Source organism: Fukomys damarensis, unplaced genomic scaffold, assembly GCF_012274545.1.
Source record: "Fukomys damarensis isolate Sample0158 unplaced genomic scaffold, DMR_v1.0_HiC HiC_scaffold_8, whole genome shotgun sequence".
Classification (NCBI taxonomy): domain Eukaryota; kingdom Metazoa; phylum Chordata; class Mammalia; order Rodentia; family Bathyergidae; genus Fukomys; species Fukomys damarensis.
This window is the reverse complement of record NW_022900920.1, coordinates 132,358-157,266: the sequence shown is the minus strand read 5'-3', so window position 1 is coordinate 157,266 and position 24,909 is coordinate 132,358. Positions and strand designations below refer to the sequence as shown.

At 40.6% G+C, this 24,909-nt stretch overlaps 1 protein-coding gene across 50 annotated transcripts in view; it reads left to right on the top strand.

Annotated features, from left to right (window-relative positions):
* The window catches only part of Sorbs1 (sorbin and SH3 domain containing 1), a 227,199-nt gene extending 203,778 nt beyond the window's left edge, over nucleotides 1-23,421 (top strand). For 32 of the 50 annotated variants that reach the window (XM_033761268.1, XM_033761266.1, XM_033761262.1 and 29 more), the window contains 6 exons: nucleotides 199-393; nucleotides 2,503-3,273; nucleotides 16,153-16,212; nucleotides 16,787-16,977; nucleotides 18,287-18,399; nucleotides 20,907-23,421. In XM_033761268.1, coding sequence (XP_033617159.1) covers nucleotides 199-393; nucleotides 2,503-3,273; nucleotides 16,153-16,212; nucleotides 16,787-16,977; nucleotides 18,287-18,399; nucleotides 20,907-20,974 — 1,398 coding nt within the window. In that variant the 3' untranslated portion in view covers nucleotides 20,975-23,421. The remainder of the gene's footprint in view (nucleotides 1-198; nucleotides 394-2,502; nucleotides 3,274-16,152; nucleotides 16,213-16,786; nucleotides 16,978-18,286; nucleotides 18,400-20,906) is intronic. The other 18 variants (XM_033761288.1, XM_033761289.1, XM_033761296.1 and 15 more) reach the window with 6 other exon arrangements.
* Nucleotides 23,422-24,909: the final 1,488 nt, after the last annotated feature.

The following is a 24,909-nucleotide window of genomic DNA, read 5'->3' as shown; positions in this document are numbered from 1 at the left end:
ACATTTGCCTTCCACATCGGCAGCATGAATTTGATCTTCTTCTTTTTACTGAAATACTTGAAGATCCCCTGAGACATTAACTCCATACAGGTCCAGCAGGGCAGAGCAAGAGGATGTGATAAATGCACAGGACAGTCCAGGCACAGGCCTCAGAGAGGTGTGATGGGACAAGGACTCTTGTCTTGCTGTGTCTTTTAGGGTGAAAGAATCACACTGCTTCGACAGGTAGATGAGAACTGGTATGAAGGGAGGATTCCAGGGACATCCCGACAAGGCATCTTCCCCATTACCTATGTGGATGTGCTCAAACGGCCACTGTTGAAGAACCCCATGGATTACATTGATCTGCCTTACTCCTCCTCTCCAAGTCACAGTGCCACTGCGAGTCCTCAGGTATCTAAGCTTGTCATCACTGGTTTCTATTCTAAAACATATGCTCAGCAGTGCCAACGGCACACAGCCCCTCTGGGTGGTTCTGGAGCACTGTGGTTATGACTGCCTGTAGCAATGGGGACTATACACTAGAGTTTGTCTTTGTGTACACACGTGGCATTTTTCCAACACTTGGAAGGAGAAACATTTCAGGGGAAAATAAAGAATTTAAGGTAATTGCCTTGGGGATAAGGTGAGTAAGGAAAGAGAAACAAGAGCCTTTTTTTTTTTTCTTTTGTACCGGGGATCGAACTCAGGTCCTTGTTCTTGCAAGGCAGGCGGCAGAACCACTGTGCTAAATCTCCAGCCCAGAGAAACAAGAGCCTTTATTAGTTGGTTAGTGGTTTTAGTGATAAAAGTTGGTGGTATAGGTACTGTCACTATATTATAAATCCTACAGCTCAGGAAACGTCCTCTGCCATGTTGTTAGTCAAGATTGGCTTGCAGAAAACAACAGTGGAAAGAGTATTATGATTTCATCCTCAGAATTGTAGGCCACATCCAAAGTATTTGTGTAAGCATTCACTTGAACCAGGTTGAAAAATGTACTTAAAAGGTGTGATCGAAAAATACAGTAAATATTTAGTTTAAAAATTTTATTACATTAAATGACACATTGCAATTAATCTCTCTCAAAATAATCCCCTCATTTTAAACAGACTAATCCAATCATTCTTGCCACTTTTGAAGCATTCTGAGAAGTCCTTTTTCCTGAGTGTCTTCAGTGTCATGACAACCTTGATGTCCAGAATTGCTTAAAAACATTTACCTTTCATGGTCATTTTCAATTTGAGGAAGAACCAGAAGTTACATGGTGGAGGATCCAATGAATAAGGCAGATGAAGATATGCTGTAATGTTTTTATAAACCTGCCTTTTTCTCAGATGGCACTTAGCAGCATTCACCACATTTTTTATCAGACCTCATAAATACATGGAGGACTCATAGAACTGTAGAATGTGGCAAAGGCATAAGTCTGTTTGAAGCGAGGGCAAATACTGTGAGAGGGATTCATGGCAATGTGTCTTTTACTACAATAAAATTTTAAATTTTAAATATTTATATTTTTCGATCACCCCTCATAAGTCTATACTAAGCTGTGCTTATAATCATAGAAAGCTGTTTTTCTGGACATTAACTATGGAGAAACTTGTTTTAAAATATGAGTTCTTGCAAACCCGTGCCCACCTTCCTAAAAGCCATGAAAAAATGTGAACTTTAAGTATAGGAGAGGTATAGTTGGGGTGATATCCCGAATAAACTGAGCATATGTCCATGCAAGTTGTTGGGAACATGAACAGAGGACTCAAGGACCCAGGGTAACACTGAAATGGTACCTTTTTTACTCTCATCCTTTGATTATTTCCTCTTTGTCACTGACCCAAGTAGGGGCCTGTTTGACATAAGCATTCAACAAGCTTCCTGCACAGTGAGGCCCATGTCCTGCCATGGCAGGGGGTGTAAAGCAGGACATCTGCTTTACAATAATGTGGACAACTCACTGGGGTTTTCATGTGACTGTAGCCAAGGGTGATTATAAAACAAACTGGCCACGATACTCATGCTTTCTGGGAGCCTCTGCTGAGCCCTCATAGAAAGAATAAAAGCCCAAGAATGAGCCAGAAGAGTAGTGGGCCCCTCTTCCCCTAGTTCTTGTTCAGGACTGCAGTTGTGGGGATGACTGGGAGGGGTAGGGTGGGATCTCCCAGTGTGTCCTTTTGAAGTCCAATTCTGCAAAGCAGGCTGCCATTATTTGTCACTATCTGATGGGAACCTGTCCCATCTCTGGGCCACTTGCCTCTCCTGCTGCTTCTGCCTGCATGTGCGAGTGTGTATTCATGCACGCACATGTGCACACACACACACACACACACAGATTCACTCATAGCCCAGTTTCTTTCCAAACCTCTCCAGATGATTTCCCTGTTGGACACTGGAGCGTCCTGGTCATCCTCTTCTTTTCATTCCTCTTTGTGCCTCTTGTGATTATTTTCTTCCTTTTTCCTTTATGCTGACACTTGTTCCTTTTACTTCTTTCTTTTGTTTTCTTTCTCTTCTTTTCTTTTTAAGTGCCCCAGTTACAGCAAGATCGTCATGCCAGCCCCCTCATCTCTGCCCCATCCCTGTAGAGTCCTGTCCCCTGAGATGCACGCTGTCACCTCCGAGTGGATCTCACTGACTGTAGGAGTCCCCAGCAGGCGTTCTCTGGCCCTCACTCCACCCTTGCCTCCTCTGCCCGAGGCATCTATTTATGACACCGACCACCTTACCTTGTCAACAAGGGCCTATCCCTCCCTGCCTGTCAGCTTCCCTCGCTGGAGTTGGTCAGATCGCTCTACTCCACACTCAGTGGTTTCCCCACTGGCCCTGCCTGCTCCTCAGAAAACCTACTCACTGACCCCCAGCTCACAGGCCCCTCTTCATGTCAATGGAGATGGTGGTGTCCACATGCCATCTTCAGGCATCCGCCAAGATAGCTACCCCCAGCTGCTGTTTGGGAGCTCTGATAGGGTGATCTCAGAGCTTAGCGGTGCCTTTAGCAGCCAGAGCAAACTACAGCCCTGGCTAGAAGAGAATGGACAATATGAGAAAAAAGCAGAGAGTGAGGCAAGTGAGAGATGCCCTGGTGGACCCAAGATCTCTAAGAAGAGCTGCTTGAAGCCTTCAGATGTGGTCAGGTGCCTGAGTACTGAACAGAGACTCTCAGAGCTCCGCACTCCTGAGGAGAGCCGGCCCAGCAAGCCTCTAGGCAGCACTTTTCCTGGAAGGGAGGCTGGGCAGACAGAACTGCATAGAGGTGGCGAGGCTGAGAGGAGAGCTGCTCAGAGTGGTATGAGCCAGGTAGGCCTGCAGCATGACTGGGGTGTAGTTGGCATCTCACTTGGCAGGGTGGGCTGGACATTTTGCCCCTGGTCTGTCAATCAAAGCCAAGTGGATTCCTGTGAGACCTGTTTGCTTGCATTGGGAGCAAAGAGATACCCCTGAAGGGGAATGGAAGGGGGCATTGATTTAAAGTGTTAGGACTGGGGAAAGTTGGAGGAAAAGGTTAGGCTATGTTCTGGCCCATTGAGGTGATTCAGAGGTATCCTCAATTGACTGCTCCTAGCCTGGTACAAAAGCCCCTTGAAAGGACGCCCTCCCTTCTATCTATTTATGCTTTGGAAATTGTCTGGTTTGCTCAGACTAACATGGCTTTGAACACCAGGCTTTGGTGTGATGTGGTGTGGTGTGGTTTTCTGTGATGTGCACTTTGTTTTCAGTAACTCATGGTGTGCTGCTGGTGCTCAGCTGTGTCAGCCAGGTCTTTGTCCTGTCTTGTGTTTATGTGAGAGCACAAGCCCTTGTTCACAGTGAACAAAGGCATTTGGTTCTTTGGAGGAACATGCCCGTCCTCCTGCAGGCTTGGGGGTCACTAAGAGGACCTGCCAGGTTTTTGAGTGACTGACCCATCTTTCTAAGTGAGCTATAATAATTTTAGGGTTTGGATCAAGGCAGCTTTAGGGTGTTTTGAGGGCAGAAAATTTTTAAGGGAAAATGAACTTGGCAGCTGGACAGACCATCATTGCAATTTTGGCTGTGTTGTTTCTACCTAGAAAGTTAAAGACTTTGAGGAGCGTCTCTAAAGCAGGCAGGTTTGAGTACCAGCTCAGTCACTTGCTAAGTGATGATGAGAGTTATTTACCTTCTCTGGGACTTGATTTCTTAATCCATAAAAATGAATATAGCATCTACTTTATAGAATGGTTGAGGAGATTTCTAGAAATAATGCAGGTGAGGGCTAAGCACAAGGCTGGGGACATAAGTGACACTTTGTAAAGGGAAACTATAGCTACAATACTAGTCACCATTCTGTTGCTGGGAGCAGGATGTCTGGTGCCATGACAGAAAGCACCTTAAAAGAGAAAATGTTTCCTTGGCCTCTCAGTTTCAGAGGTTTCAGTCCGTGGTTGTCTGGCTCCAAGGTCAAGGTGTTTGGCATTATGGGAGAGGAAATCTGTTCAGGTTATGGTAGCCAGAAGCAGAAAAAGAGTGGAAGAGAGCCAAAGGAAGACACTAGGAATCAAACAGTCCCCACCATCATGCCCCCATGACCCATCCAGACAAACCTAGAAGTATGCTTTACTTATCTCCTGTGCATGTCAAACCCAATCAAATTGGCAGTCAAGATTCACCATCACTGCAACCATATTGGATTATATAGAACTGAGGATACTCTGCAATCTCTTTAGAACCAGTTGGATTCATAGAGATGTCTTTAAAACCATATATTTAGTAGCTGTTGTATATACTGCCCATAGTAAACTGCTCAAACCTCAGACTTACAACCTAGTTTACTTATAAAATTGTATTTATTCAGTCTGTTAGCATTAATGCAAGACTTGCTGATATCAGCCTGTAGGAAAAATCCAGAAGTTATTGATCCATGTTGTTGAGTTTATATTCATCAAGACTGGCAGATACAGCAGTGTCACAAGTACAGTGACAGGAACACAGAGGCCAGAGACATACAGTAATGTCTTGGTTCATGAATGCTTCTGTTTTCAAAGCATTTGGCAAAAGTTTGCTTCCATTTGCAAACTCCACATCAGAAGGCAAACATGACCACAACCATCTTCCCCCAAATCGTAAACCAAATTATGTCCGTAAGCTCAGGTACCGCTGTACTACTCCAGACCTCCAGCTGCAGGCAATTCACAGGCCAGCATAGAAAGAGAGCAAGAGGAAGGGAGGGAAGGAGAAGTGGTACACATGGGGTTGGGAGGCCTACTAGAAAAGGAAAACTAATTTTCAGTAAGCCTGGCAATCTCTAGTGTCACCAGCTACTCTCCTCATGACCTCTGTTAGGAAGCAGCACTACAAGCAATTTCTCACAGCTCTAGTGCAGTACCCAGGAGTGGGATCAAGGTAAGCAGTGTGGGATAGTTTATGAGAAATTGGGCTTAGCCTTTTGTTAGCAGGCCACTGAGACTCCCTGAGCCATAATTTTCCTGTGTGCACAGAAGGAGTGGGAGTCATTCCTCCCTGGTAAAGTAGTTATAAGGATGAAATGAAGTAGTGCAGATGGCATAAAATGGGGGCTCCCTGCTGCCATTACTGCAAATTGATGCCCCATCCCATAGTATAGGGCTTCAGGAAAGCAACACTACCTGGCAGAGGCTGTGCCTGGCCCCAGAACAGATGCATCTGGAATGTGTTCTGTGAGGAAGCAAAATATGTATCCAATTAAGGAAAGTGTAGGTCATTGGAACAAGTGGTAAAGTGGCTAGTTGAAAAGAAGTAAGTGTCCCTAGCACAAGAACAATTCACTCTTGAATGCAAGACATTGAGAGCTTTCTTATCCTTAGTACTGAGTCATTGTCATGGCCCAATTCCAGGATCCAGTGTGTTCAGAAACTGTATGGTACTGGACTTCTAAGTGAGGTTAGGGGCTTACACTGCCTGTTTCCTTACAGAAGACAGGTGGAATAGCTGGTAACACTGGAGACTTTCAGGCTGATTAAGATTTTGGTTGTCCTTTCCTGGTAGGCCTCCAGACCCCAGTGTACCACTTCTTGCCCCGTCCCTTGCTTCTGCTCACCTGGCACAAGGCCCTTCTCTACGGATGTGACTGGTCATTGGCCCCAAGCTTGCCTCCTGGTGTAAGTTGAGAGGCTGTATGAAAAGGGAGCCTGCCCACACACCTCCCCCTCAGCTACTCTCACTTTCCCTGCTGTGGCAGCTCTGGAAATGGGGCCCGTCACAAGGGATTCCTGCCTCTTGGGACCTTTTTGGGTGACAGATGAGCTATGATGGAAAGGACTTATATGACTGCTCTTCTCTAGTGGTCCTGTCAGGACATCATGACCTCAGGCTGTGTCATTTGTTCAGATAAATGCATTTTATACCAGTTTGTATATAAAGAACATAGCCAGCATCATTCTTCTTGCTAAACCAAAAGTTCAAGTTCATTGTATGTGTTGGAGAACTAGATTGAGTTAATGGCTGGTAAACAGAGAATTTTACCTGAGAGCCTTAAATGAAATAATAGTATGGAATGTTATGATTATTTACTCTTTCTTCCAAGCATCTAGTACATTCCAAGGATCGTGTTAAATGCTTCAAGAGATTGAGAGGGATGAGTATCAGCACGGGGCTTCCCATTGCTATTAGGAAAATCCTCCTTCTCAGGCTCAGAAGACCAATATGGGGGCAAGACAGGCTCATATTCCAAAGCTTTCATGACTTGTTTGCTTGGATAGTTCTTACCTGTTCTTCAAATGTCTGTAGGTGTTACTTCTTGTAAGAACTGGAAGAGGTTGTCTTTCCTGACAACCTCCCTGTGTGATTTAGTGAAATGCTAAATGTGCTGTGTGAGCCCTGCACCTGACCCACAGAAACACTTCTCAGCTCTGCCATCATTGCCTTTTGCTTTCCTATGCCCCTATGGAATATGAAAGTGAAGCCTAAGATCAGGAACTGTGTTATCTGATATACCCGGAAAGTGCTCAGTAAATATTTATTGAATGAAAAAAAAAAAAAGACAAAATGGCTAACAACAAAAAAGAGTTCATGACATCCACTGGGGCAACAAGACCATTTCACAAATAAGTATAATGCAAGCAAAAGAATCACACAAAGTTCACTCTGGAAATTTTAGATGGGGAGAAATAATAAGCAGCAGGAAGAAGAAGGTGATTATCTAGAAATACTTCATGAGAAAAAATTAGCATTTGATCCAGACCTTAAAGAATAAGGAATTTTCCAGAGGTATACAAGAGGCAAATAGGCTGAGCAAATAGCCCAGAGGTAGAAACAGGAAGGTGTGTTTAGGGAATGGTGTGTTCCTGGTTTGAGTGAGGCTTTTGGTATCTACAAGTAAACAGATAAGGGAGTCTGGGAGGGGCTGGAATCAAAGCTTAGAGAGTGCTCTTCTGCACTTCTAATGTTCATTAACATCTCCTAACAGTGCACTAAATCGTCCTCTTTTGAAGTCCCAGTAACCCTTGCGTAGTGATCCCTGCTCTATTTCTTTCTATACCCTTAGTCACCCTGACTCTGTATATATGTGAACTTTTCCACTAAAAAGGCTTGACTTTTCACTAAGAACTTGGTTTGGCTATTCAAGTTTTTAGGTCTGAGGTTTGTTTATTTGTTTGTTTTTTGAATAGCTAAATTGGGTAAATGAAATGTAGAAGTCTCCACGGGAAATGAGGGTAGGATGGGAAGAGCATTGCTTTGAGAGTCAGGATACTGGCTTATAGCTCCAGCTCTGCCATTAGCTTGCAGAGAGCTTTTGGATGAGTTGTAGAGACACAGGGACTGCTCAACAACTAGGCCACACACCTAGAGGTCCAACAGGAGATTATTATTAGGGAAGTCAGGTTAGGGAGAGAAGAGAGAGGGAAGAGAGAGAAGAACAAAGAAAGGAAGGTCCTTGTATCGTTTTTGGGGTGGGCTATTGCTTTTTAGGAGGAGTGGACTACCTTTAACCTATCACAGGCCAGGTTGCCCTTTATGGGTTCAGGTTTAACCTCTCTGGACTGCTGTGGCCTTGTGGGGAGGGAAACTAAAGAAAAGAGCATGAGGTCATTTTAAGAGCCAAGAGAATGCAGCCTGTGATGGCGGTGTCAGGTCCCTAACATGAGTCACTTCTGTTTCCTGGAACCCTCCTTGTCCATGAACAGTAGATCCAGGTGCAAGAACTGAAGTCCCTTCAGCTTTGATATTTTATGGTCAGGTGAAAATCTTGTGTGAATTTTAGTTGAAATGGTAAAGAGGAGCACATCAAATTTTAAGTAGAGAATTCATTATATACCTGCAGACCTTCACCATTGAGAAATGAACATTTTCCTTTTATTTGCTTTTTTGAGAGTCAACTTAATTAACTGGACCAAACACATTCAAAGACACATACAAACACCCAAGAGTTCACATTACCAAATGAGTTTTTGGATTTTGTTGAACATAATTTTGGCCAACAAAGTGTTAACAGTTGAACAAGAAAATAGGAGGGAAGGTGATCTTTGAAATATTCATCATTACTGTCATCAAGTGTGTACTTAGTTTCCCCAAGGTAGAAGCATTGTTTGTTGACCATCATCTAGCCATGGATTTTGACAGATTGTGAAGTTTGTGAGTAAGCCTCGTAAAATGTCTAAATTAGAGAGAATCTTTAAATATCATCTGTCCCAGTGACAATGATTTTTTTTTTCTGCATCAAAGAACCTCTGAGGATCAGAGCCAACTGAGAACTCAAGGCAGTATGAGAAGGGTTGTGCTCACAGTTCTGCAAAGTTCCTAGAGGCTCATATCTGAGTCCACTCAAGAGCTCTCACCTTGCTCTTGGACCACCAGGTTAAGAGCTTCTAATCCATTAGACATTTTTTATATGAGAAAACTAAGGCTACAAAGAGTGACAAAGCAGTTGAATATAAATTTGGCTTGCAAAGGGGAAGAAACCAATCAAATAATAAAATCTGAGAGTATGAAGTGTAAAATGAAACTAATCAGAGAAGCTAAGTGTCCTTGAAGCTTCTGTCTTAAAAAACACAAAAAGAAACCACTGCCTTAGAGGAAGAGGGAAACCACTCAGCTGAGAAGACATGAAGTGCTTTGGTGACTTCAGAAGAAATGTCCCTCAGCAGGTAGGAAATGGGTTTGTTTCCACAAAGATAAGAACAAAGGCGAGGCCTTCTTGGAGATTGTAATCAGAAATAGAAGGGAAAACACGTGATACAACTTGCTAGAACAAAAAAGATATTTACAATATTAAGATGCTCAAAAGTGGGAATCATTTTCCTTTCACTCAGAAGTAGCCCTGTCCACCTAAAATGGTATTAGGAGAGATGCTGCTTATCAGTAAGTAGCCAAGTGCCAGCCATAGAGTACGGGACAAGTTAAGGGGACCTGTCCATCAGCACCTTTGTTACATGTTCTAAAATCTCCCTCTGGTAAAGCACCTGAAAGATCAGGGTGTAGAGAAGTATATAGAATTTAAAATTGGAGAAACAGGTGTTTGAATCTGGGCTCTTCTTATTTCCAACTCAGACATGTCAGGTCTCCTTTTATTGTTTGTAAAGTGTGGTTAATACTGACTGCTTTCTTGACTTATTATGAGAATTAAATGAGATTAAGTGAATAATGGAGATGAAAGCATCTAACACAGGGCAGGTAGGTAGGACTCACTAAATACCTGTTGTGGAATACTGAGGAGCATGCAAAAGAAGCAAAAGTCATTTGCTTCATTTTCATTACCCTGTCCCACCTACGAGAGGAAGATGGTATTGAAAGAGAAGAAAGTAGAAGGTAAGAGGCTCCCTTTTCTGGAGAGTTATATAAATTAAGAATCTACAAAGTTTAGAATTTGCATTCTAACCAGTTAGTGCTGCTTCTTATTATCCCACTTTGAGGATAAAAGCATAAGCTACTCATGAGAAGTTCTTGGGTTCTTCACCCTTTAATGCACCTGCCATTACTTCCCTGACTGTTTATTGTATGACAGAAACTAAGGAGTACACTCTAGTCTACTAGGAGCAAAATGTTGGCTGAGTGTTAGAATTTGGTGTAGTTGTCAGATTCAAATTACTACAAAGTTAATGTGTTATTTGTTGACTGGTCTGCAAGATTAAGTCTAGAGAGTAAGCCTCTGAACTAATTGTTGATAAATGTTTTACTTTTAAACTGGGACCCTTTTTTCAGTCAACTCAATGAGAGAAGCCAGTGGAGCCAGAGGCTGTTTGAAGATACTCTGGAGTTTTCCTGGAACTGAAGCTGAGGAGGTTGAATCTGGCTTCACCAATTTTCTGGCAGAGTGGCTCATGGTGTTCCAGGCACTGCAAATCTTCTATCACTGTCACAGGACAAGCCCTCGGCTCCCATGCTTCCAGACATGAGCTCTCCTTCTATATCTGGGGGTTGTTATCAAAAGCTCTCCCACACCCAGTCATCAGTAGGCAGTGTGTGAAAGGCTGCTTCCTTTAAGCCACTGTCCTAAGAGCACACTCCAGTCAGAATATTTGAGCCAACGAAGACATTTATATAAATCAAGTCCAACCCTCTTATTTATTTGAGAACTTTGAAGTCTAAACAAGTTATGCATTTTGCTTAAGAGAAAATTAATTAGTTTCAAAGCCTGTCCTGGCACCCAGATTATCATCGTCCTACTGAGGGGCCAGTATAGGTCACTAGAAAGGTAGGTTAGGGTCTGAGAAGGCCTGGGATAGGACATGACTAGAGGAATTGCATCTCTCAGTGACACTGCACATTTAAGAGACCAGCAGAGATTGATGATACTTCTAGAGGGTTCCAAGGTTGCACAGAAGATAAGTGTCTCTATCCTGTCCAAATCTCTAGGACTTCCTGCCATTCTTTTAGCCTATATGTTATTAATTTTGGACTTTCAGACTGGTACACGCACAAAGCTTGAAAAGAACACTTATAACTGTAGTATCACTAAGTGTTTTGTGGATCCAGGGAGGCTAAGATCAGGTTTCAGAGGGACTTATGTGAACTGAAGATAGAAAGACAACAGAACAACAGACCAAAATTAAGGTCACTCACCTGGCTCCAGGCCAGAAGTCCACCTTGTGTATGAATGCAGAGTAAAGTTTCTCGATCATTGACTGTTGCCTGCTTACTGTTGACGAAATTGATGAAGATAAAGGTAGTATTGTGTGTGTGTGTGTGTGTGTGTGTGTGTGTGTGTACACTCACAAACAAGCACATTGTTGGACAGGTTTCTATTTTTCCAAACACATGAAAACTGGAATGCATCTTCAATGTGTGAAATGAACTTAGCATAAGCTAATTATTCTTAACCTAGTTATTCTTAACCCTGAATGTGGTACCGGTGAGAACATATGCCTACTCTTACATGCAGATAAGGGCAGATATTAGAACTTAGGCTTGCCCAGAGGAAACATGATTTGAGCCAGATGCATAATTTAAAAATTTCTAGTAACTATACTAAAAAGGAACAGGTGAAATTAATTTTAATAGACTTCACTTAACCCAATATACCCAAACATATTTAGTGAAATGTTTTTCATTTTTAATTTTGCATCGTTTTTTAAATCAATGTATATTTTTACATTTTTACACTTTTTACACATGTAAAAGGCCATTGATAATTGGTTGGGTATCTTTTCAAAAGACATCATATAACAGTGATACATGTTTATAGCAGCACGATTCATAATAGTTAAATCTTGGAAGCAGCCTATATGTCTGTCAGTACGTGAATGGATAAAGAAAACATGGTGTCTGTTTGTAGTAGAGTACTACTCTCCCATAAAGAAGAACACACTTGAGTCGTTTGTAGGAAAATACATGTACCTTGAGACCATAATATTAAGTGAAATAAATCAGACACAAAAGCTTAAAAATCACATGGTTTCTCTTAAATAAGAAGTATAAATAAAGGGCAAAAGAAAAGATTAAATAAATAGTAGGGAGCTAGATCATTTTCAAATGGGAAGGAGTGGAGGAAAAGAGGATTTTTTTATTGAGTTTATTGGTACTTTTTAAGTATACAGTACAGTTACATTCATCATTGGGTTCTTGTACCTTTATATGACAGGTCTTGGTTCTCATTTTTTCCCCATACCCCTGCCCTCCCTTCACTGGCTTGATCCTCCCCTATTTACAAAGACTTTGTTTCCATTTTTTTCTTTTCTCGTATTTTTTGTTATCCCTTATTTCCCTTCCTCTACCCTTCCCACTTCCCCTACACCATTAGCCCTTTTCTTCCTATCTCACATTATCAGTTATACAATTTGGATCTCATTTACACTTTTAGTTTTTTACACCAGAGAAACTATTCAGTGTTCACATGTGTGTCTTATTTATTTCACTTAAGAGTATGGCCTCAATATGCATCCATTTTCCTCTGAATGACTCTAATTTCTCATTCTTTATGGCTGAGTAGTATTCTACTTTATAGAAAAACCATATCTTCTTTATCCAGTCTCCAAGTGATGGGCAGTTGGGCTGTTTCCAAGTTTAAGCTATTACAAACTGCCACTATAGACATGGATGTCCATATATCACTGTGGTATGATTCTTTTAATTCTTTTGGGAAGATACTCAGCAGAGGATAGCTGGGTCAAATGGAACCTCTAATCCTAGTTCTTTGAGGTATCTCCATATTGCTTTCCACAGTGATTGCACCAGTCTGCACTCCCACCAACAATGGGGAAGGGTTCCTTTCTCCCCACATCCCCTCCAACATTTGTTATTGGTTGATTTCTTGATAGCAGCCATTCTTTCTGGGTTGAGGTAGAATCTCAGTGTTGTTTTCATCTGCATCTCTCAAATGACCAGTGATGTTGAACATTTCTTCATAACATTTATTTGCTACTTTTATTTCTTTGTCTGAGAAATGTCTGTTCATTTCAGATGTCCATTTTTGAATTGGGTCTTTATATTTGGGGGGCCTGATTTTTTTTAGTTCTTTATATATTCCAGATACTAGTCCTCTGTCTGAGGAGCAGCTGGTAAAAATTTTTCCCGCGTTGTAGCTTGTCTTTTAGCTCTGTTGGTGGTTTCTCTTGCAGTGCAGAAGTTTTTTTTTTTTTAACATGAAATACCAGTTGTTGATTCTTTGTGCTAGTTCCCATGCTACTGAGAATTTGTTCATAAAACATCTTTTCCTATGCCAATGTCTTCGAGAGTTCTGCCTGACTTATCTTCGACCAAGTTTAAGTTTCTGTTTTAATATTTAGATCTTTGATCCACTTGGATTTTAGTTTAGTGCATGGTGAATGATAAGGGTCTAGTTTTAATCTTTGACAGGTTGAAAGAGGAAAAGAAGATTTAAAAAGAATTAAGATGTGTTATATACATGTGCCAACTTTCCATGAGGAATGTAACCTTTTTGTAATACAAACAGGTACTAACAAAAAATTAAAACTGCATTAAAAGTGGGAGAGGAAAAGAAAAAATATACATTGAAGGGGAAAAAGTCTGAGGTTTAATAGCCTTTGAAATGATCCTTGTGTTGAATTAGTTTCCATCTCTTCTAAGAGTCTAGCCTCTGCCCTGGCCAACTTCACACAAAAATACTTGGTTTGTATTTTAGCTCTGTGTGATGGTAATTTCAAGGTAAACAGCGATAAATTAAATAATAAAATGAATATTTACTTGTCTTTTTCCTTCATTGTTCAATAAATGCAATGTGAGTAACCTAGCTCTTTCTATCCTTAGGAATGAGATTAAGTACTTCTATTTAAATGTTAAGGTATGGCCTGAGACCAAAGAAATATATTAGCTGAGCCTTCAACATCCGTCCAGGACTGTTGTTTCTTAGATTAATGTTTGGATGTTATCTTTACTACACTTCATACCTTTTAGAGAAGGAAGTGCCTTTGAGCACCTAACATAAAACATATTCGAGAAGAGACGTTACAGTGCCCATTTTAAGAATAGGAAGAAGTTGGGCTTTGCTTTTCAGTTATACCAGCAATCCCATCATAACCCAAGAGGGAGGTTAAATCTACAGATTAGAATACCAAGGAACTCAGCATTTATGCTCAGTGGCTTTGCCATTTTGTGTAAGTCTTCAGTCTTCTTTGAGCCTTAAAATTCCCTCTTCTGTCCTCCCCAAGTCAAAGGATTAGTACAAAACTCAGGGGAGGTAGTTCACTTAATGTGCTTCTAAAATACTAAGTCTTTTTTATTGTATTTGATTCACTGATCCTCTTTTGAGCACCAACTATTAGCTAGATGATTAAATCTAATAAGGATTTGGAAAATGGGGGGTGGGGAAGACAGAGACACAGAGAGAAACTTCTGTTTTCATGAAGTGTGACCAGATCTGTCTTGGCATAATCTCAGTATGAGGTAATTGAGGTCCTCTGCAACTTTGTTTCCCAAAATTAGTTTGAGAATCCGTAGTGCCAGCACCTCCAAATAGAAACCCAGAGTCTGCATTTCAGCAAGTTCCCTCGTGATATCTCCCTACGTTAGAGCTTGAGATGTACTGCTCCATAATATCTTAACTAACAACATTTAACAGAGGTTTCAAATCCCATAGCTGCTTACCAGGCAACTCATTTCCTCAGAGATAGCTACTCTAGTTTTTGAACAGTGCTCACTTTTAGAAAGCTGCCCGTTCTGTTAGGCTGCTCAGAGTGTCCCGAGTTGTGTTTCATTCTTTGGAAAGCCCGTGCAGCAGGTGCTTGGAAATGTCCATTTCTCCCCTTTGTTACATGCGTGCCTTGATCAGAGGATGGTTGGTGATGAGTGGAGCCATACGGATCAACTCCTAGCCACAGGGCAAAGGTGTGCAAGTCCCGAGACACTGTTGAAGGAGCATGAAGTGGACCTTGGTTCTACCTTTTCCTTTACTGTGGCCAGAGTCCAAGGGGACTCCTCAGTGGTCAAAGTTTGAAGGAGATTTGGAGAACCAGAGACTTTCTCAAAAAAGAGAGTCTAGCAGTGATGCTTAGAGGGAAATGGTTATGCAGAGAATGCTAAGAGATGAGGACATTCACAGTGGGAAGGAGGAGTAAACGATGTGGTAGGGTGGAAAGAGCAAGCAGCTCCACCTCTCACTCTCCACGTGATAGTGAGGAATTCACTAAACCCTCTGGAGAAAGCAGAAAGATCACCTTGTCCTGCTTTTCTCTAGTGTTTCTGGGAGACTTGTTGATGATTATGTGGGGAGCACAGTTGATAAGGTGGAAGATAGTTTGAGGATGAAAGAGATGAAGCAGGACAGTAGTGGAAGCCAGGAGACACATCTATGCTCAGTTGCTGTGTAAATTCAGAGGAGCCCCTCACAATCTGCGGGCTTCTCTATGAATCAAGTGGGCCCTATACAGACATTTCTAAGTGCCCTTCTAGAAGGCCCTGGAGTTGCTGTGGCCCACTATTGCATGATACCGTGAGAGTTTTCAAACATTTATTCAAAAAGAATTCGTAGAGTTTGGAGCTGAATCTTCTTTGAGGGAAATTATTTCAGTCTTTCAAAAAAGATCCGTCCTTCACTGTGAGAGCTCTGCTTAAAGGAGTGGTCTGCATGGCCCTGATTGCCTCTATTTCCATACCAACATGTGGCATCTGAGCTGAGTGACAGTCTCATCTCTGTACCTGTGTCAGAATAGGAGTTCCTGTTTCTGGAAGCAAGCTCTGCTGTTTGAACATTCTGAACCCCATTCAGACCTCATGGAGTATGTGATATGCAGCTTTTCCAAGGAAGTTGTCTTGTTTGCTACTTCAAATATTAATTGGGAATGTTTCAAAGTATTTTTCAGTTTTTATAAGTACCCAGTCATGGAAGACCTGATAGTTTTATAACCCTGCTCTGCTAGAGGCTCCCAGTCAACAAATGGTCAAACTGGCTTTGGGGTAGCAACCCCTCCCTGAATGTTTCCCAGCTGAGTAAGGGGAAGGACTGTATGTGACACATGGAGGGACATGCCTTTTCCAAAAGATATCCCTTTCATATCTCTCTCCTGCCAATCTGGAGACCGTGTGTTGCTTATTGTCACCTCACTGCAGCCATGTTTTCCACTTCCCATTTCATTGCCTCGATGCTTGCTTCTAACTCTGTACTTTTGCATTTTCTCCTCCACATCTGCCTTGTTGTCCTGGAGACTCAGTGGCTGTATGCCACGGGTATCCTGTGTCATCTTGAGTGTGATGGTGCGGTATGTGTATGTGCTCACTCTTTTATTTTGAATCCTTTTCAATGTGACATCTGCTAAAATGTCTCCCTTATGATTTGCTTGGTGATCACAGCCTTCTCATCATTCATTGAGAGCAGGACCTGATCTCACAGAATCTGAAAAGAGCTATGTGGTAAGATGCTTGTTGAATAAGACTATGGTAGTATTTCTAAAGAGAATCCCTTACTGACTCCAAAGTTTAGAGTAATGACTGGTTAACTCACAGAGCCATTATTTATAAGAGTCTATGGCTATTGTAGTAGAACCAAATGTTAGGTGACTCCTAAAAAAAAAGCAGAGAAATTAAAGAGAATATTTTTCCACACTGCCTATATGTGAGATTAAATTAATGTATTAGTGCATGATTGGGGATACATAATTGCATTTTTGTCCTAAGATTATTCTATTTGTAGCAGTTGCTCACTAATTACAGACTTTTATACTGATGCCCCTCTTTTTTAATATTCATACTAAATTCCAAATTCTTCTGTATCTTACCTGTTTTTCCATGCTTACGCCTGGATCCCTCCTGTACTCTACTACTGGAATATCTATTTTTTTTTAACCTGGATCTTCAACTCTGTTTTTTCCTGGACTTACGTGCTTCATCTGGAATGTTACATCTCTTCTCTCTCTCCTTTTTTTTTTTTGGTCCCCATGTTGACTGTTTTATGGGGGTTTCTGGATTTGTCGGGGCCACCTCACAGGAAGCAGTTTGCAATGAGATCATAAACATTGCCGAGAAATCTGTTCATTACTGCAGCACTGTCTCTCATCCCCTTGACTTTCATCACAAGGTATCCCCTTCTGACAATAAACCATCTTTAATCATTTCTCAGCAACCTCAAGCCCAGCAGCGAAGAGTCACCCCAGATAGGAGTCAAACCTCACAAGATTTGTAAGTACACTTGACAAATTTTGGTTGTTATGTTCTTGACATACTTTTGGCCTTAGAAAGCAGGTCACTGGCTGGTTATGGGAATGGGCATTTGGAGAAATGAGCAAATCATGCTCTGCTTCTCTGAGGTTTTTTTTTTTTTTAAAGCCATGTTTCCTATCAGTCACTGAAAATCAGTGGTACGTAAATAAAGGAGGTCATGGACTACTGGGAGACAGATTGGTAAAGAATTAATTGACAAGGGAAAAAAAAAAGAATTGACAAGGGCAAATGAGAGCTTTATTAGTGGGGTTCAATACTACTGTTCTTTAGAACATAGGGAAAAACAGCTAATTCTGAGCAGAAATGAATAAATAAGTTTGAACTCTTTCATTAAAAAATTTATTGAATATTTCCTGTGCTTTATGCATATAGGGAATTCTGTTCACAGAAGAAGGGGGATTTGAACCAATCATTGAGAGAAAATTGGATCTTGAGCACTAAAACAGGAGAGAAAAGGTCTTTCCAGATGAGACCGTATATGCAAAGGCATGGAGTGGGCAGTGTTGGAGAACTCCCAAGAACCCTGTGTGACCACAGGAGGAGATAGTTAGAGAGGAAGCTCAAAAAGTAGGATGGGACCAGATGGTAGGTTCCATAATGCAGTTTTGATTTTATTCTGCAGCTACAAAGAAGCCACTGAAGCTTTTTGAAGTGAGCAATATATTGATCATATTTTTGTTTTAGCAAAATAACTGACAAAAGAGTAGAAGTTGTGTTTTAGAGACAAGAGGCAAAATCATTGTTTAGAAGATACAAATCCAGTAAAGAAGTGATTGAACACTTTGGCTAGGACAGAATGGTCTGTTTGTACCCATGAAAGTATATGAGATTATTTATCCACAGAGATACAGGCTAACAGGAGGAATGTTCAGTTCCACAGATCAGAGCAGGTGGCATTTGCGGTGCCCCTACCTCTGAGAGGCTGAAGTAAGAAACAAGAAATATCTAGCACATGTTCTTGTCAGCTAAAAAAGTCAGCTTTGACCTCTGTTACAGAAACATTAATAGATGGTAACAGAGATGTTCCATTAGAAAGAGTTGATGCAAGGTTGCTGCTGAATGGGAGTAGGAGGTACAAACCAAGGAACATTATGGACAAAGCCAAGACTTAAGCACACGTGCACCAGAGGAGGAGTTGGCAGAATTGAGCTATGCAAATGAGAAGATATAGCATTAAATGTTGCTCTAACAGAAATGGAGTTCTAAAACTCACTATTTCATCTTGTCAGCGTTTGAGTCAATCACTATTCATTTTTCTCATTTGTAGATTTAGCTACCAAGCATTATATAGCTACACTCCACAGAATGATGATGAGTTGGAACTCCGAGATGGAGATATTGTTGATGTCATGGAAAAGTGTGATGATGGATGGTTTGTTGGTAAGAATATTATCATGCCTTTTTCTACTTGTGTATTGAGGGAAGAATGAGAGGTGGCAAGCCATGCAGAAACAGTCTTCTCTGTACAGAAAGAAAAGCCTTTCCTGTTCCTATACCACCCAGCCTGTTTGCGGCAGAGATGGTATTGATGTTACTAATGTTAGGGCTACAAACTAAACATAACAATGTCTGCTGAATGGAAGGGCAATTATCAAACTCATTATTGTTATTAATTAAATTTTATTTTTAGAGGTTTTATGAAACAATTCAAAATTCTGATGAAGGCTAGATGCCTACCATGAAACTCAAGTATATGTGTGGATATTCCAAAGACCTTCTTACTTACTCCAGACTTCTAATAACTTTATTCTAAGGGTAACTTACTTCATTAAAACAAAGCAGGGCTAGAGATGTAGCTCAGTGGCAATGCATTTGCTTAGCAAGCACAAGACTCTAGGTTCTATCCCCCTAGTACTGCAAAACAGTAACAAAGAATTCATCATTATAGGAAGAAGAGCGCTCGATGTACGTTTAGTGACATTCTTTCAACAAACATCCCTGTAAATCAAGATTTATGTTCATCTAATGATTCCAAAAATGAGGGCCAAAAAAGATTAAGTAATTATCTAAAGATCACTCAAGTAGCAAATTGTGGGATCAAATTCTGGAATCAAATTGTGAGCTCAGGCTGCCCATATATCCCTAAGTCCACTTTATTTCTTCTCAGTTATGAGCATAATGTTAGGAGCCACTGATTTCCACTTTGTTTTAATTTTTCCTTTTCCAAAGACCAGCTCTTCCCTGATCTCTCTGGAAAAGATTTCCTAAAGCAATGTCCAAGTGCAATAATGAGAACACCAAGTCCTCAGCATGCATGGGAAGACAGAACGGCTTGTCTTAGCCTCAGCAGCATCTTAGAAAGTGAGCCCGTGTTCCCCAAGCTCCCAAAAGCTGAGGCCCTCACTACCTTGGGTTGTTTTTTTCAGAAGAAAGTCAGATCTAAGGAGACAGCATCCATTCTAGTGCAGTACAATGCAATAGAAATACTGGGTAAGCCATGTTGGAAATTTAAAAATTTCTAGAGGCAATGTTGAAAAAAAGGTAACTAGTGAAATTAATTCTAATATATTTTATAAACTCAGTGCATTTAATATACCATTTGGTCATGCAATCAATGTAATTGATTAGTTAGTTTACATTCTTTTCATAGCAAGCTTTCAGAATCCAGTATATGTTTTCTAGTTAAAGCTCAGCTCACTGATGTCATGGAAAGCTCATTTTAGCCTAGCCATATTTCATTTGTTGTTGCCACATGTAGCTGTGATATTAGAGAGTTAAGGACTAGTATGTGTTAGCTATTAAACTCTTCTGAGGGCATTTCCACTTTTAAATAGTAGGGGGAGGGGCACTGCCTTTTAATAGAGGTACCCTACACCACTGAATATAGGAAATATTTCGGGATGAGCATGTATGAGTTCCTTACCAGCTCTGGGTATTACCATCCCAGTTTTCTGCATCATCCTCCTTCAGGATTCAAGTAGATGTCTTACGTGACTTTAGCCTCGACATGTTCTTTTTGCTTAGAAGTTTCACTTTCACAAGGATCCAAGCCCACTGGTTATGGCTGCAGGAGCTGTTGTATATAGCAGCAGGACTCTAAAGTGAAATCTAAGCCAATTGAGAAAAGGCAGTGATCAAAACATGATGTTTTAAAATGAGAGATTAATGAGAGACAGGTGGCGGCACCACTGAGCTAAATTCCTGGCCCAATGAGAGAATAATTAAAATACAACATAAATCAGCCCCTATGCTGTGAAGACTCTGGAGGGAAGGGACAAGATAAAGGACCTAATAGATGTGGGTAAGGAGCAGCCCAAGAAGGGCTTTGTTGCAGAGGACTCAGGGATCCTGGCTCACGCGGACCTTAACAAGGTTGGTAGCAAAAGCAAAGAACCAGGCTTTGGTCCAGGTTTCTGCTGGAATGTCCTTTTGCTATGTACTCATTTTTAGGGGACTGTTACAAATCCTACCCTTTAGAAATTCTTTTTTTTTTATATATAGATGAAAAGAATATTGTTAAGCTGTTTCCCTTCCCCTTCAGAAATTCTAAATCCTAGGTATCTTTTGGTGTTGAGTAAATGTACGAAGTAATTCAAAAAGCAGAAATATTTGTAAGAGCAGTGAACTAAGAGCCAAGAGACCTGTATTCAGATTTTATCTCTGACACTTACTAAATTAAGGGACCTCAGAAGTTGCTTATGCTCTTTGAACCTGGGCTTATTTTTCTGAAAAACAGGAATATTAAAAATGCCTATCTTAGTTATTACCCAGCATAAATGAGATAAGATAGGGGAATGTGCTTTGGAAACCATACACTCTTTTATAAACTATAGGACTTTTATAAGAAACACTCAGGCAGAAATCTATTTCAACAGCATTGTCCCTGAACTCAGTGGGTAGTCTTCTCATTTTGTGTACGTGTGTTTGTGTGTGTTTTTTTTAAATAGGTACTTCAAGAAGGACCAGGCAGTTTGGCACTTTTCCAGGCAACTATGTAAAACCTTTATATCTATAAGAAGACTGAAAACCCTCAGATTATTTTTATTGGAGAATGAAGCAAAATTCACACACCAGTCTCTTTATTTAAATTAAATATTGAATCAGTATGAAAAGTAATACAGTGGATAATATAAGAAGTGAAAAAGAGGAATAGAGAAGTGATGTATTTAAAAGCTAAGCTTGTATATCAAGGGTGAGATATGTGCTGGGCAAAAACAATTAAGGTAAATCTATCTTTACTTATATGTTTCTGGGAGCTGCTCCAGCCTTGTCCCTCCCCTCCATCTCGTGGGTAATCTGACCTGAACAAAAGTTCAGGAGTAGAGTTAGGTAGAAATGGTTCCTGTTAGCCCAGCCTTAAAAACCCTATAGCAAAAGAGTCCTTGAGCCTAAAGCAACCTTTGGGTCCCCAGCCATGTCCCAGATCACTAGACCTGAGCATCTTGGCCATCCCATCCTGCATCCCTAGCTTCCCTGGAGCAAGCTGATCCCCAAGTGCTGCTAGGGTTCAGTGTAGGCTGCTGCTCAGGCTGTCCTTCATCAGGGGTGGAAGCCCCTAACTTGTCCAAGTCCAAATCTATCCCCTGAGGTCCAGGGGAGGAAGCAGAGGCAAATTAGCAACCCTGTACATAGAGACTGTTGTGCAGCTTTGCTGTAGATGGCCGTGATGTTCAGACAGAAGCACACAAGGTTCATCCTGAGATTGGAGGAATAAGTGGCCAGGCAGAAATGTTATATTCATTTTTCCACATGATTATGTCAAGGAGTCCTGCAGCTCTGGAGGCCACTTGCAGTGTGTTTCTTTGCTATATCACTGGCTTTTATAAACAGTCAACTTCAGGGCAGTGCAGCTGCATTTATCAGAGCTCTATTGCTAACCTTTCATTTATGATTCATGTTGGCTGAAACAGTTTGGGATTGGTAGGCCTATTCTTATAGGGAATCCAGAGCTGTGTGTAGGTGTGTAATGACTCATTTAAAATGCATCACTGTGTATTGGCTCCTGGGACACCCATGAGTAAGTCATACCTGCGCCTAAAGGACTCCATGTCTCCAGTTTTACTCCCTGGAAGAGTTCAAGGGCCATTCAGAATGTAGACCTCAAGACTGTGAATCCTAAGGCATCTGGTCAGGCATCCCCTCAGGGATGAGAAGAGTGCAGAAGCAGCTCTTCTGCCACTACTGGCAGTCACCAGGTCTGTTTTTGGTGGGTGCTGGATAAGTGGAGGGAGCCCTGTGACACCCACAGTGCTTAGTCACAGCTATGTCCAAATTATGATGAGGATGTTTATTGGCTTCTCTGTTAGACCCCTTAGTGACATGAAGATGGAATTGAAACATTCCCTGACTGCCAGGAACTTGGAAGTGACTGGGGAGACACACAGAGAAAAGGACCTTAAGACAGACTGTGTTAAGTGCTAGGAAAGTGTGAGAGGAAGAGATGAGTTTCTCCTGGAGGGATCCTAGAAAGCATCATTGTGTTTCTGTCTCCATTAACTCATTTTTTAACAACTAGGATGCTGGGAGAACCTTTGTCCCAGGTAGTTTGTGGCTGGAAGTACTTGGAAGATTTTCAGAGCCTTTGTATTCTCATCAGCCCCACAAATGCACATCCTAGGTCACAAATAGGAGCAGGAATTCTGTTATCCATGTGTGTACTGGAAATCCTGAATCTTTGTATATATATCTAAGAATTGCCATAGAATCAGTGTCCTAAACTCTGGAATCTTTACAAGTAGGCAGCATTTGTCTGCAGTGCCCCAACTCAGCTGCTGTCCCAGATGCCCATCTTAGGATCCCACCACTGCCCACCAGTCAGCTGCAGTACTGAACCTTCTTCATATCCTTCTTTCAAGGAGGCTCTCAGGAAGAAACCAAAATGTAAATGACTCATAAGAGAAATGTGTTACCTCTTCCCAGAGATATTTGTTTTTAAGTAGGATGGAGCAGAGCCTTAATGCTATGGGAAAAGACTGTGGAATTTAGGGAAGGGGATTGCTGGGTAGAAAGAGCTTTCATGGTTTTCTTTAAGTCTCAGTGACAGACAGTAAGACATACTGCTTTGGAAGGTCTGCTCCACCATTCAAGAGCACTGTTGTTTTACTTTTCTTTCGTTCTGAGGGAATGCATGTGCATGTGCGTCTTGCACAGCAGCATTACACCCATTTTGGAATGTAAACCTTGTATTGGCTAATGTGTTTCCTGATCTTTCTTAGATGCAAACTATTAATAATGTGATCTAATATAATAAGCTTTTAAGAGGTGCTTCTTGATTAAGTAGGTAATTTTGAACACCTCTTTAAGTACAGCTAGAGAATAAAACCAATTTGTAAAGGCACATTTGCATATAATGTCAGCCTCACATCTTTGTATATCTCCCAAAATCCAGGTATGTCTCACCAATTTGCCCATCTTTAATAAAATAACATGTTAAAATACATGACTTTCGCTTCCTATGTATGACAAAACAAGGAACAAATATTTCCAATTCCTCTTTTGTCTTCAGACATTTAGTAATATAAAGTACCTATTTTTATGCTGAAATGTTTCTATAGGTTTATTACAGCCAGTGCAACTAACTGACGCACGCCTTGCAACACATTTTGATATATTAGCCATGCTTCCAGGCAAAGGCAAGCCCAAACTACTTACCTTTTGCAGTCTCTCTGGGATCAGTAAAAAAAAAAAAAAAAAGAAAAAAAAAGAAAAAAAATCAATCATGCGCTTGAGAAGTGGGATTGTAAATATGTATATTTAACTTTGTATAGCCCAGGTACCTACCTTGTATAAAAAATAATTTTAAAAATTGAATGAAAGGGAGTCATGAAGTTTTTTGCCTTTTTATTTAAATGAAATAATTCCAAATAACTCACCTACAGGCTTTTAGCACAAAAATGGCCATCATACACTGTTAAAATTTACAATTTATTCTCTTGGAAAGAGAAAGTATAATCTCATTTATAATTTTTAAAAATTTCATTTCATGGATGGATTTTTTGTAGTCTTAATTTATCTTCAATTGTATTAAGTTCTATTGTTAGAATAGGTTGCTACAAAAAGATTATATTCTGAAAGAAAAGCAGTTGGCATATATAACCAATTTAAAGTGTTCCACTTAAATTACACACTGAGTGCATGTATTATGCAGACACAGATTTTTTTGTTCATTTATTTTTCTTTATTGAGGTGGATTTCATAAATACATGTGTTGAATTACTACTTTTGTTGTACATACTATTTAATAAACTTTATTCAGAGTTGTGTGGCAAATGTTTGTTCTTGTAATTTATTGGTTCTTTTCTTCCCTTGACTAGTTTGCCAAATGAGGCTTGTAATCACTGTTTCAATTTCCCATACTCTCCTTGCCATTTTTAGCCTTGGGACTAGGGGAAAAAAATCCAGTGCCTTCACACTGAATTTCAGCCTCAGGGTCATTATCTTTCTATTGATTTTTAAAATTTTAAAACAGAGTCTTGCTAATTCATTAAATATTTTAGGCTGAGCTTGTTGAATTTATAATCCTCCTGTCCCAGCCTCCCAGAGTGCTGGGATTATAGATGTGTGCCACCAGGCCCAATTCTGAACCACTTTTCATCTGGCTTTCACAACTATTTGAACACACCACTTCTTTACTCTCAATAACTTCATGACACACTAGAATGATTACTGTTACCCATTTCTAAAGTGTATTATTTGTTCTGATTACAAAAATAATGGCACATATGTCTTTCAAAGCAAAGATGAAACAAGATACATATAATAATTATTCATTTTCTCCTTGAAACATAGGAGAAATACAGCACTTAGTTTTCCTAACAAATTAAATCTGACTGTGAGTCTTCACTTACTATGGTGGGTTGCATGATTTTTCCCCCAAAATTGAGTGTGTGAGAATGTAGACATATAAAATGCTCAATTAAAATCACACAAAGTGCCAAAATTATAATAGAA